Here is a 12,878-nt window from a genome sequence, read left to right on the forward strand (position 1 = left end):
GGAGACTCGCTTGAGCCCAGGAGTTGGAGGTTGCTGTGAGCTGTGATGCTACGGCACTCTATCCAGGGGGACAGCTTGAGGCTCTGTCTCAAAAAAAAAAAAAAGAAATGCAAATTCCCCATTGACTAAATTAGAAACTCTGCAGATGGGGCCATGGTCTGTCATTGAACAAGCCTTCCAGGTGATTCTGACACAAGCTCAAGTTTGGGAATTCATACTATTGATACCTGTGTCATTTGACCTGTAGGTCAGTGTGCAGATACAGGCATATGTAAATTTTGCAGAATTTTTGAGGCTAATCATATAAGGTCACCTCACCTAGGGTTGGACTCTATGGTGGCCTAGGACAATTTTCTAAGGGTTGGCCAAGGGACTGTGCACAGTGGCCTGGTCTCATGGACTGCTGGTTCATAAGCCTCTGTGACTTTTTGTCTTCCAATGTCACCTAAATAGACCCTAACTCTATATTTCCTGATACCTCAGGGAAATAGAGATAAAAGTTTAGAAAAAAATACCGGCAAGACCCAGGACAGGTCCAGCTGTAATTAAGAATCAGGACCCTTCTCTGATGAGTGGAAAGGAACCACCAGAGGGTCGCTGTCAGGGCTTGCGTCTTGTGAAGGAGGGCAGGCAGCCTCCATGAAAAACAGCTGTATTTTTAGCATATTAAGTGTCCAATTGAGTAGCACAGAAGCTTGTGTGCAATTTTACAATTTTCTCCTCATTATTTCTAATTGTTCTGTAAGATTGAATGTGTTGAGCCTCAATTTATACACTACCTAGGAACCCAGCACAGGAGCCCTCTTACCCTGCAGGTAAGAGCAATCAACTCATGATGGTGCCCTAATTATTCCAGAGAGATCTTATGCCTATAATTATAATAATTTTAGCTGCTGCCAAAGAATTACAGATCCCCGCTCTTAAGACTATGCTCTAAGCTGGGGAGTCGGGTTTACTCACCAAAGGCTCAGCTTGCCTTGAGCAGCTGTAAGCCTGGGATTTAGGGCCACATGTTTTTCTAAGGGACTTGATTTTTTTTTTTTTGCTTCAAATCCCATTTCCCTGGGCAGTGTTGGTGGAAACATTCGCACTTGGCTTCCTAGGTGTGAGACTCCATCCCACCTATAGATCCCCAAGTGATGAGTAGCTTATTAGCATTTCTTTCTTATCCCCCCTACCCTTCCCCGTTAGCAGGGCTGCTATTGAGAGATGCTCCTTGGCATCCTATTTCTTTACTGAAGTGAACTCCAGGCAAAAGAGTGTTTATCCATGTGATGGCTCAGGCAAGTGAAAATCATGGCCTAAAATCTAATCTTTGATGAAAAAGAAAAAGATAAAAGCATTTTTCTTTAGGCTCAGCAAAGACAGACTGATGGCCAGTTCTGACAAGTTGGAAATGAGCTCAAGTGTGTGCACCGCTGCCCGGTTGTTGGTGGGAAGCCTTTTTAGGCTCCTTTGTAGCCATGGGCATTACAGTAGTGGATGCCTGTTACATGTTTGTAGTTTCAAGATAGCAAAATCTGGTCAAGTGGAAGAGAGCTACTAGCCTCTGAAGAGCTGCCCAGAAACCCTAATAATTCCCCAACTCAGAAAAGATTTGTTGAGAATCTCTGTATGAGAAGCCCTATGCTTTAATAAAATGACTCAACCCTCCTTATCCTTCATAAACTCTTAGGAAACCAATTCCACAACAGTGTACCTAGACTCTTGGAAGGGATCTCTCTCTCTCCCTCCACCTTCCTTTAAAAGAAATAACCATGTAATATTATATTTTCTCTTGGCTTGTTTGGAAAGAAACTATCCATTTCAGCAGGTATTTTGTTTTGTTTTTTGATATCATAACTTACTTGTCCAACAAACACATTGCCAGAAGCAACTACAGATTCAATAGGAGATGATCCCATAGTAACTAGCATTACCCATCCAATCTAAAAGAAAAACAAAGGACAAAGTCAGTGAGCGACTATTTATACACACAAAACTTTCAAGGTAGGGATAAAAAAATCTTTAAGCTGGAGTCAAATGTTGAGGTCTTCCACAGTTGTTGGTAGCCTTGTGATGGGAGAGCCCATAGGCAGAATAATTGAGCCTCTTAAGGGTCTAGAAAGTCTGGGCCATTGTATGCACTTTCAATAGTATACAAATGGTGGCACTACCCATCTCAGGATGGAGGAAAGGACTTCCTGCTACTTTCTTTTCCTTTTTTTTTTTTGTTTAGACGTGAGTGCAGTAATTCTGAGTATTCAATTCCAAATAATCAGAACATCATGGGCAGTAGAGCTCTAGCTGTAATTCTGATCTCTGCTGGTACCTGTACAGGCAGTTCCTGGGTTACATCTTAAGTTGAATTTGTATGTGAGTTGGAACAGGTACATTTACCTGTAAGTGTGAGTTGAATGTCAGTAGGTGTCTGTAACTCGGGGTATCATAATAGCTTCCATTTGAAATGAGTTGTACATCAGCTGGATGTTTGTAACTCAGACACTGCCTATATTCTGGTTCTCTTTCTCTTTTCTCTCCTTTCTGTTTATACATTTTGACTTATTTCACAGTGGTTGAAGGAGGGGTGTGGCTATGCCCTGTGTATCCCAGCTAATTTAAAGATCTCATTTTCTGATCTAACACATGAGTGCAGAACTCACAGTGGCTGGGCCAGCCTGAAGGAGCAAAAAACAGCTTCTCCTTCTCACATTGATTTCTCTCGCAAGTCTAGGACCTGAAGCATCTACTTCTGTAACCTCCTGAAGTTAAGCAAGGCCTAAGGCAGATGGAACCAAGATGAAGAAGTGACACTGTTTTTTCCTGGGCAGGTATTTGACCTTAGTTCCTTGGCTAAAGAGGTAACTGCTACAGTTTCATAAAGATATCTGTTGGGTCACAAATCTTAAGAGTCTCCAAGAAAAAATTCCCTCTATGGACGCATTTAGGATTTTGGGGGTCGAAATCTCGTAACTTGGGTGGTGGTGATAGGTCATGGTAGGAAGGGAAAGGCATCGAGAACTTTGTGCCTGAGAAGATCAGGTCTACATCTGTGACCAGTCCCTCCCAGTCCCCGTACCTTTCTAATAACCCACTGCATCAATCCGACGTGGTACAACATGGACATCACGGTGCTGAAGAAAACCACGATGGGCAGGACCTGGTGGGGAAGCAGCAGCCGGGGGTTAATACTGGGCCTGGTTGCATCAGCAGGTTTTATATGAAGTTTCCTCTCTGCCTCCTTTCCTCCTGCTGAAACATCATTAAAATACTGGACACTCTTCGAGGATAAGGCACTTTTCTTAGGCAGCTTCCCTGTCTACAGTCTCTTATTCTAATTTGTTCTAGATAAGCTTCAGTACGTTGCATAGGAAACTTCATTTTGTTTTCCCTTCCAAGATGAACTTTCCTTACTCAGAAAAGGAATGAACTTTTGTGGGGGGATTTGTATTAACTAGATCTACAAACTTAAGGTCACCAGCAGAATATTCTTGTTGTCCTGATAGTACATACAGACTAATTAGCAGAGTGACCTGGGTTGAGATGAACTGTGAGCAATTGCAGATGTTTATTCTTGGTGGCCATCACAAGCACAAAAAGCATGGTGCTGCCTATGGAGTAATATTCATTCTTTTAGCTTTTAAAATCATGATTATCTTAACTACAGATTTCTGAAGCACTACGAAGGTGACTATGCTTTGGAAACTAGCTTAGTTCTGTGTTAGGGAAAGTTGTATTTTCCTAGATCCTATTTTCCTCGTGTGCTTTCACTGTAGCTTGTGTTTCCATGGGAAGTAGTTTCTACCCCGGCATAGGCCCGCCCCACAGAGCCGTAGGCTGGGTCCCTTCTCAGCCCCTCCACCACTGTGCCCCAGCTAAATGGCCAGAGACAAGCTGCCACCAGAAGAACAGAATGACCGAGGACAATCTGTACAGGATCTAATTTAGAAAGATTTGTTAATAATACATTAACAGACATTCTGTGCTAGTGCTCAGAGCTCACTCATTGTGAGCCTTTTACTGGCCATAATGGGTAGGCAGCACCTTCATAAAGGCCGAAGGGAATTAAAGGGGCTCATCTCTGTAAAGTAACCATAGGGATTCTGCGTTGGCAGGAAAGAGCAGAGGCCACTGTTCTGGAAGGGGGAGGGGTGTCTGAAGACACCCATATGGTCTGAGTGGCAAGTTACTTCCACTTTATGATTTTATTTTTTTCCAACTCTGAATTCAATTAATGACATAAGCATGTTTCTATCTCATGCTGTAAACACTAGATCTTTCAGAGATGGCTTAGTTATCTTAACAGTAAAGCATCAAATCAGCAGTTTAATGAAATGATCCATCATAAAAGGCCAGGGCGGTGGCTCACACCTGTAATCCCAACACTCTGGGAGGTCAAGGTGGGTAGGTGGGTGGGTTGCTTGAGCTCAGGAGTTCAAAACCAGCCTGAGTAAGAGCAAGACTCCATCTCTAGTAAAAACAGAAAAACTATGGGAGCGTTGCCGTGGCATCCCAGCTATACAACAAGCTGAGGCCAAAAGGACAGCTTGAGCCCAAGAGTTTGAGGCTGCGTGAGCTATGATGACATGCCATGGCACTCTACCATGGTGATAGAGTGAGACTCTGTCTCAAAAAAAAAAAAAAAAAAAAATCATAAAGGTTGGCCTAAGCAAAGCCAGGGTAATTTTTGGAGGTGAATTTGTAGTCTGTAAGTGAGAAAGCAATTTATATGAGAAACAACTCACCACAAAAAAGAAAACTGAAGAGAGACCAAATGCATCTTTCTGACTCACTGACAAGTATTTGTAGGGACTTACCAGAGGTGGGTGAGCTTTGGGGGGCATGTGGGAGGCCCACTGTGCCCAGTTATGGGTCCAGGTGGCCTGTCCCCAGTAAAATAATGTGCCTTCCTTTGGTTAGGGGAAGCCCCAGCTTCTTAGCCCGCCTAGGCTAAGGCTCTGCTGAAGGGAAGATGGTTTAGTTAAGGGATGATGCGGTTGACCGGCTATCTCGGTGTGTCTGGGAGTGCAGAACGGTCATTGATGCTGGACCTGTCAGCCATTGGTGGCAACATACCTATTCATTGCCGGAAGCATAATGTTCTTTCCTCTGAAGTCCTGGACACCACCCCACACCACCTAGATAATACCCCATATGATTTCTTTCATAAGTATCTCAGTACATGCTACAAGCACCTCATATTTGAATGTTTGTGATCTCCTGGGGACACCTCCCTTAGCACTAACAAAGTAAAGTAAAATGTGTACAATCCACTGACTTCAGATAACACTGCAAATGAAAAAGGACAGTGATATGTTGCATACCTTTGACAAGCAGTGGTCTACCTCACTTTTGGTAAGTTAAGTTCTGTCTGAACATCTGCAAAGACTGAGATGCTACTGAAAGGGCAGTGACTACACAGAAAGGGGGTTCAGCTTTACCTTAAATGCAAAGAAGTGGTCTTTGTATTTCTCTCCAAAGACAAAGGAAGCACCAGCATCACTGTACTCCAGAAAAGTCTGAGTTAAAGAAAAGAGAGAGATCATTTCAACCACTCAAGAGGTGGTTATACAGTCCACAGGAACGCTAGGCCGTGCAGAGGATGGAAACCCAGCAAACTTGCTGGATAGATTTGGAAAGTTCACGTTCTCTGCTTTGCCCTCTCCAGGGAATGGCATAGAATTATATTTTTGAGTTACACCTGTGTTTCTGACATTCAGTCTGACTCCAAGAAGCTAAAAAATGAGCCAAATGTGGTCCAGCAAGCCATAGAGGGCACATAGGAGGTGCAGGTTACCACGGGGTGCAGAGGAAGTCTGTTTCTCTGTTTTTGGAACCATCTTGTAAGTATAGACCCTCCAGGCATGGTCAAGGGGGCAATAGGAACAGGGAGAGACATAGTAGGTAATATAGGTGGGAGGCAGGAATAATATGAATAAACTAGACAGACTAACAATTTAACATAAAATGACTTATCTAACATATGCTGCAGGATTAAAATTTGGGTCAACTAATGTAGACAAATCTATTTCCAACATGTTTTGAGGCTCACATCCAAATGTTAAATGCACCATATAAAATCAAGGTGTTCTTCTGAATCAGACTTACCTGAACTTGTCTGCCCAACCAATCGAAAGCTATAAATCCAGGATTAGTCCTTAAAATCAAGAGTCCAAGAAGAAACTGCAAGCCAATTCCCCAAAAGACAGGTCTCCAGTAAACCTATACAGAAAGATCAAGAAGTAAATCCTTTTTTTTTTCTTTTTGAGCCAGAGTCTCACTCTGTTGCACAGGCTAGAGTGCCTCTGCCTAACTCACATCAACATCAAACACCTAGGTTTAAGCCATCTTCCTGCCTCAGCCTCCCGAGTAGTTGGGACTACTGCCATGATGCCTGGCTAGTTTTTCTCTTTTTACTAGAGAGGGGGTCTAGCTTCTGTTCAGGCTGGCCTTGAACTCCTGAGCTCAAGCAATCCACCCGTCTTGGCCTCCCAAAATGATAGGATTACAAGTGTGAGTCACAGAGCCCAGCCGTGGGTCAGTCTTTTAATTGGCAAAGTCTTCCAGAGTTTGCCATTGTGAGTTATACACGAGTACCTCCAAGATTCAGAATTCTTGCCCAGTTCATGGTTTACCAGCTGATGGGAAAAGGATGAGAATCAGGTTCCAGGATGGGGAGGGGGAGAACTATAAAAAGACCAATTTTTGGAGTAAAAAAGCCCAAACTGCAAATGGAACATTGATAAATTACAGGATCTGATGGCAGAATATTAGATTATTTACTAGTCTAGGAAAATCTGGATGAAAATAGATGACTTTTCTCTTTATGTGTGCTTCATAGGAGTGGTGTTTGGATAGATATTGGACTTGACAAGGAGAGACTGTCTCCCTGGTTGTGTAACTAGAAAATTACTGAGGACAAAACAGGAAATAGTAACAGATAGTACAATGGGAGTTTAGGAAGACGAGCACCAGGATACTTTAAATAATCACAGCGAGGTAAGAAAAATACTGAATAAGTTAAATTCTCTCACAAGCAGTATTTTGAATAATTCTTACATGGCAGAAAAAACGCAAAAGATCAATTTCATACTTACTCTGGTTGGGTGCTTAGAAAACAGAAATAACAGGACTAGGTACATTATGAGTCCCCCGAAGGACACTAGATTCTGTTGGCCCCTCTTGGCCGTGTCCAAGATCAGCCAGAAGATAGTGGCCAGGATCAGGGAGCTCCAAATCACCCTAAGAGGTCAGGAAGGGAGACACTGACATCACTGTTGTGCTAATGTAAGAAATATAATCAGGCTTAAACTAACAAACGAAAAATGTGAACAAGAGTAACACGCCCTGGTACCAGGAAGTCATGCTTTTGCAAATTGCAACAGACTCTTTGGTTCTGGCAATAATGGCAAATAGCCAAAAAGTTAAGTGATGTGTCCCTGTCACTCTACAACTCTTGGACCCTTTGTTTTTCTCTCTTTCTTTCTCTCTTCCCTCCTCCCTCCCTCCCTTCTTTCCTTCCTTTCTTTTTTTGACAAAGTCTTACTCTCTTGCCCCATACTAGAGTGCCATGGCATTGGCCTAGCCCACAGCAACCTCAAACTCCTGGTTTCAAGCCATCCTCCTGCCTCAGCCTTCTGTGTAGCTGGGACTACAGGCAACCACCACAACACCCAGCTAATTTTTCTATTTTTCGTACAGATGAGATATTGTTTTTGCTCGGGCTGATATCAACTCCTTAGCTCAAGGAATCCTCCTACCTTGGCCTCCCAGAATGCTAGGATTACAGGCATGAGCCACCATGCCCGGCTTTGTGGATCAAATTCAGAGTTATCATTATTATTTGGGAAAGCACATCCTGATACTCAAAAACATGTCTGTGACCATTGGACAATTAACTAAGAATATGCAGAAGAGTTGTAGGCTTAGGCCGGGCGCGGTGGCTCATGCCTGTAATCCTAGCACTCTGGGAGGCTGAGGTGAGTGGACTGCCTGAGCTCACACGTTCAGGACCAGCCTGAACCAGAGCTAGACCTAGTCTCTAAAAATAGCTGGGTGTTGTGACCAGTACCTATAGTCCTAGCTACCTGGGAGGCTGAGGCAAGAGAATTGCTTAAGCCCAAGAGTTTGAGTGATACTCTGTCTCAAAAAAAAAAAAAAAAAAAAAAATTACAAGCTTGACATTCTTATGCAAAATATGAGGTACTTTTTTTTTTTGGAAACAGGGTTTCACTGTCTGGCTAGAATGCAGTGGGATCATGATAACTCACTGTAACCTCAACCTCAAACTCCGGGCTCAAGTGATCCTCCTACCTCAACTTCCTTATTAGCTGGGATGAGAGGCACCTACCACCACACCCAGCCAAAACCCTAAGCTTTTAATAAGTAAAAACCATGGAAGGAAAATAGGAGAAAAGAAAGCCTGGTTGAAAATTATTTGGATTCATTAGTCAACAAAGAAAGGCAACAAATAAGATAGTGGTGGACCTAAATTAATCAGAAATAGATATAAATATTTATACTTATCTTAACATTTAAAATAGCAAAGATTTTATAAGTACAGTATATGGTCAACTACATAGGAATATGTTTAAAAACAAAAGTCAAGACTGACTATATTCTATGTTCTCAGTTTGGAAAATAACTTTTAAAGGACTATGTATGACTTGTATAAGAAGAAAAAAGTTGCAAAAAATGAAAGTTCATGGCAGACATGTTGTCAGGAACTTCCAGCAGTTTTTACTTATAAACCATTTCTTTATGACTAGGTACTGAGATTAGATGGCATTTGTGCCACCATTCCCCATCTTGTGCCAGGACAGACACTACTAATCCATCCTGATGCCCTTCTCCTGTCAGGTCAGAGGGAGAGTTAACGCCCTCGCTGCTATGACTGTGCTCGCACTATTCTGTTTCCCTGACTGCTTCTTGCCCCCCCAGGCACATAATTATCTGTCTGATATGGTACAAGAAAGGTTATTAGATTAACAACCTTTGGACCACATTTATCATTTAATAACACCTGAAATTGAGGCAGTTTGCAGGGACTTTTGAACACATCTCAAATGAGTCATCACCTCATCAAGGCCTTGATTTCCCATTTAGAAAATGAAGACACTATAACGGCTTACTCACTAGGTTGTTTCTAGCTTCAATATCCCCTAAATGAGGAAGTAATTTCAGAACACATTTTTGGAACAGTGTTAGAAAAGATTAACACCTCTTCTCAATTGCAATAAGAGAATTGATTGGATTTACCATTTCAGCCAGAACCAGTGGCTGTCCAGAAACCTCCTGCCAGGAGATAGAAGCTCATCAATTCGAGGTTCATATCTGGCCGTCAGGTGATCCCAGATAACAAAGAAGATGGCAGTCACAGTGATCACAAAAAGAGGAAGGGCTCTCTGAAAGTTCAGCACGCAGGCTGCAATCACCATCGCCAGGTAACCTGTCCGGGAAGCAGATGCAGGTGTTGAACATCAATAGCAGCTGATGCCAGCCTTCAGTGGGAGGGGCTCAGGCGAGCGGAGGTTTACTCAAGATGCCAGTGGATGCAGGTGTGCTCCAGATATGGCTACTGGCTTCTCTGACGGGGGCTTTTGATGTTTTTCAAACCACATCCCTAAGATTCTCACCATTAAGACAAGCAGGACAATGTGCTAGGTTCTCTTTATAAGACCTTCTGAGTTCTTAGATCTTGATGCCTCCTCCCAGGGCCACTCACTTGGTACTAACCCTCTTGCCCACCCCTGGCATTCAGACTCAGCAGGGTAGCTACTATCAGAGAGCGTCCACATGTTGTAGCGGTCACCAGCCAGGAAGTATTGATTCTCCTGGTCTGCACCTCTGATCTGACCTAAACTTGGGTGCGAAGATAGACTTACCAGCAATAGACCATAGAATGTTCAGGACAGAGTAAGGGTGGTTACCAAGGTGGCTGCTTGTGAAGAGCAGATTTGAGGATGAGAATAAGGTTTCCTATTCTTAAAGGTCAGCAGACATAGTATGCAGGTTAAATCTGGCCTGCCACATGTTTCTGTAGGTGGCAAGTATAATTGTATTTGTGTATTTGTATTCTACAAATACAGTGGTGGTGAACACAGCCACGTCCATCTGTTTACAGATTGTTTCTGGCTGCTTTTTTACTATAATGGTGGAGTTATGTAGTTTGGACCTTATGCCTACACTACTGAAAATACTCAAGTACTCCCTGGCCAGGTGAAGAGAAAGTTTACCAGACCTCCTGCTTCCTGTTCCAGGTATTTGAGCGCTGCATGGGCAAAACCTCTGGCCTTGGTGGTGCAGCTGTCTGGGATGAATGTCTGTGGGCTGGTGGGAGTGCTTACATTTCATAGACAGGGGTGTTCTTTAAAATGGGCCAAGGAGCCCTTTCCTTTGGAGCAGTGGTTCTCAACCTTCCTAATGTTGCTAACCTTTAATACAGTCCAAAGGGGTTGGGACCCAGACAGGCTAAGAACCACTGCTTCGGAGGGAGTGAAAACAAGAGACACCGGAGGCAGGAGGAGTGGGCTTGATAGCCCCAGACTTCTCAGGTTGCATTCACGTAAAGCATAAATTGCCTGTGTTAACCACTGTGACCTTTCAAATCCACTCAACAGTAATGAAAGCCATATGAGCCCTTGAGAAGGTAACTCAAAAAATTAGCTGCTGGCCTCCTAAAGAGGCCAGGGAAAGTTTCTCCTGCTGGGACCCAAGACATAGGGGTTTCCTGATTTACCTCTCTCCCTCTCTGCATGGCTCAGTGAAGTCCCAGAGAAGGTTTCTTCTCTTACATTTGAGGGCTCCTCCAAGAGAGACAGTGGTATCCCCACCTCCTTTGACATTTACCTGCTAACAAAATGCCCCAGATGATGTACCGAAGAATAGTTTTGTGTTTCCTACAAAAATCACAAACTATATCGTATTTCCTTTCCAAACACCTGTAATATAAAAGCAAAAAGGCAATCAGAAGTAAATACCAAAGATCATGAAATAAACTGGCTTGATAAGCCTAGATTAGGCTTTGTAAAACAAGCAAGCAAACAAATTCGGGGAGCATGTGTGTCTTACAACATTGCAACGAGAAACTCCTTCCATCTTGGACTGAAATCAGCCATGACCAGGGTCCACCCTCACTGAGCAAGTGTGCCAGGCCCCCAGGGATTAGAGAGACCAGGGAACATGCTGCTGGGCACAGAGCAGGGGAGACGGGTCATTAACCAAAAGTTAGAGGAGTGTGTTTCCAATTAGATGGTGCCAATGCTTATTAAATGTTTGCTGTTAAAAAATAAAAAGCCAAAGAAGTCTGTCATGCCTCCTGGTTCCCTAAAGTTCGAGCAAGTTGGTGGTTCCCTGTCCTAGATCATCATTCCCTTTTTTTTTTTTTTTTTATTTTTTTTTTGAGACGGAGCCTCAAGCTGTCCCCCTGGGCAGAGTGCCATGGCATCACGCTCACAGCAACCTCCAACTCCTGGGCTCAAGCGAGTCTCCTGCCTCAGCCTCCCAAGTAGCTGGGACTACAGGCGCCCGCCACAACGCCTGGCCATTTTTTGGTTGTAGCCATTATTGTTGTTTGGCGGGCCCGGGCTGGGGATTCGAACCCGCCACCTTAGGTGTATGTGGCTGGCGCCTTAGCCGCTTGAGCCACAGGCACCGAGCCAGATCATCATTCCCTTTAGTGCAAGACTGACAGACTTCACTGTGTGTGCGTGGAAGGCAAAGCAGGATTTTGTGGATTTGAGGGCTATTCACAAACACGTGGGTTGTCACAGCTTTCTCAGAAAGTTCTGGAGTTGGTGGAATCTGGTTCTGTGCAGGGCTGTGATATAGGGTGAGTGGGTAGTGCGTGAGTAATGCATATGCCTTATCATGTCACCGGGGAGGAGGGTGTCCAAGTGATCCCTTAAGAAGGAGTTCAAAGAGGCCACAGGGCCACAGCCACGGTGGCTCATCCTCTCTTCCTCCAGGATTGTCTCCACATAGGTACCTCTTTCCTAGGAGGCTTCCCCCTTTTCCCACTTGAGGTGGGATAGGAGGAATTTATGTGCACATTTAACCATTGTCATTTCCAGGCCACTGGATAGCATTTCTAAAATGACCATTTCTCACCCCACATAGATGATTCCCAGTCTCCTGGCCCCTACCTGGGGGGGGGGCTGCTCTCCCCTCGGTTAGTGCTTTCACTTCCTTCCAACTTGTCTAGCCTGCATGTCCAAGACTCGGCTGCCTCTCAAGCTTCAGGGCACAGCTCAAGTCCTTTGCTTCTAGAAAGCTTTCCTGCATCTTTCCAGACAGACACAGTCCTCTGCACTTCGTTCTTGCTGTCTTCTTTGCTTGTGTTTGGTTATAAACCCATTACTGACTATACCATCCTGGACAGTGGATGTCTGTGAGTCACAGCAGCACTGGGAGTGGGTATTAAGGGTGCTCAAAAGGTATTTATTGATTTTATAGATAAATGGGAGGGCACATTGCTTATAGGGAACAGTGGTTTACAGCTGCGAAATAGCTTACATTGGGAAGTCCACATACATATAATGGTACACGTATCTACCATTAAAAAAGAAATAAGTATCAAAGTGTATTGCCCCTAAGAATGATAGGGGTCATTTCGTGACATTTTCATTGTTATATATGTGTGAGAATATTTTTACTGACAGAAACAGCCTTCTAGGCTTGGCGCCTGTGGCTCAAGTGGCTAAAGCGCCAGCCACAAACACCTAAGGTGGCGGGTTCAAATCCCCAGCCTGGGCCCTCCAAACAACAATGATGGCTGCAACCAAAAAATGGCCAGGTGTTGTGGCGGGTGCCTGTGGTCCCAGCTACTTGGGAGGCTGAGACAGGAGACTCGCTTGAGCCCAGGAGTTGGAGGTTGCTGTGAGCGTGATGCCATGGCACTC

At 44.0% G+C, this 12,878-nt stretch overlaps 1 protein-coding gene across 1 annotated transcript in view; it reads right to left on the reverse strand.

Moving 5' to 3' along the window:
- Nucleotides 1-12,878, reverse strand: part of SLC28A3 (solute carrier family 28 member 3) — a 43,533-nt gene that overhangs the window by 13,666 nt on the left and 16,989 nt on the right. The window contains exons 4-10 of the mRNA XM_012812986.1: nucleotides 10,828-10,919; nucleotides 9,238-9,427; nucleotides 7,077-7,221; nucleotides 6,088-6,201; nucleotides 5,421-5,498; nucleotides 3,059-3,139; nucleotides 1,848-1,928 (exon numbers count right to left, since the gene is read on the reverse strand). Coding sequence (XP_012668440.1) covers nucleotides 1,848-1,928; nucleotides 3,059-3,139; nucleotides 5,421-5,498; nucleotides 6,088-6,201; nucleotides 7,077-7,221; nucleotides 9,238-9,427; nucleotides 10,828-10,919 — 781 coding nt within the window. The remainder of the gene's footprint in view (nucleotides 1-1,847; nucleotides 1,929-3,058; nucleotides 3,140-5,420; nucleotides 5,499-6,087; nucleotides 6,202-7,076; nucleotides 7,222-9,237; nucleotides 9,428-10,827; nucleotides 10,920-12,878) is intronic.

Source organism: Otolemur garnettii, unplaced genomic scaffold (assembly GCF_000181295.1).
Source record: "Otolemur garnettii isolate 467f Iridium unplaced genomic scaffold, OtoGar3 scaffold00006, whole genome shotgun sequence".
In the NCBI taxonomy this organism is placed as follows: Eukaryota; Metazoa; Chordata; class Mammalia; order Primates; family Galagidae; genus Otolemur; species Otolemur garnettii.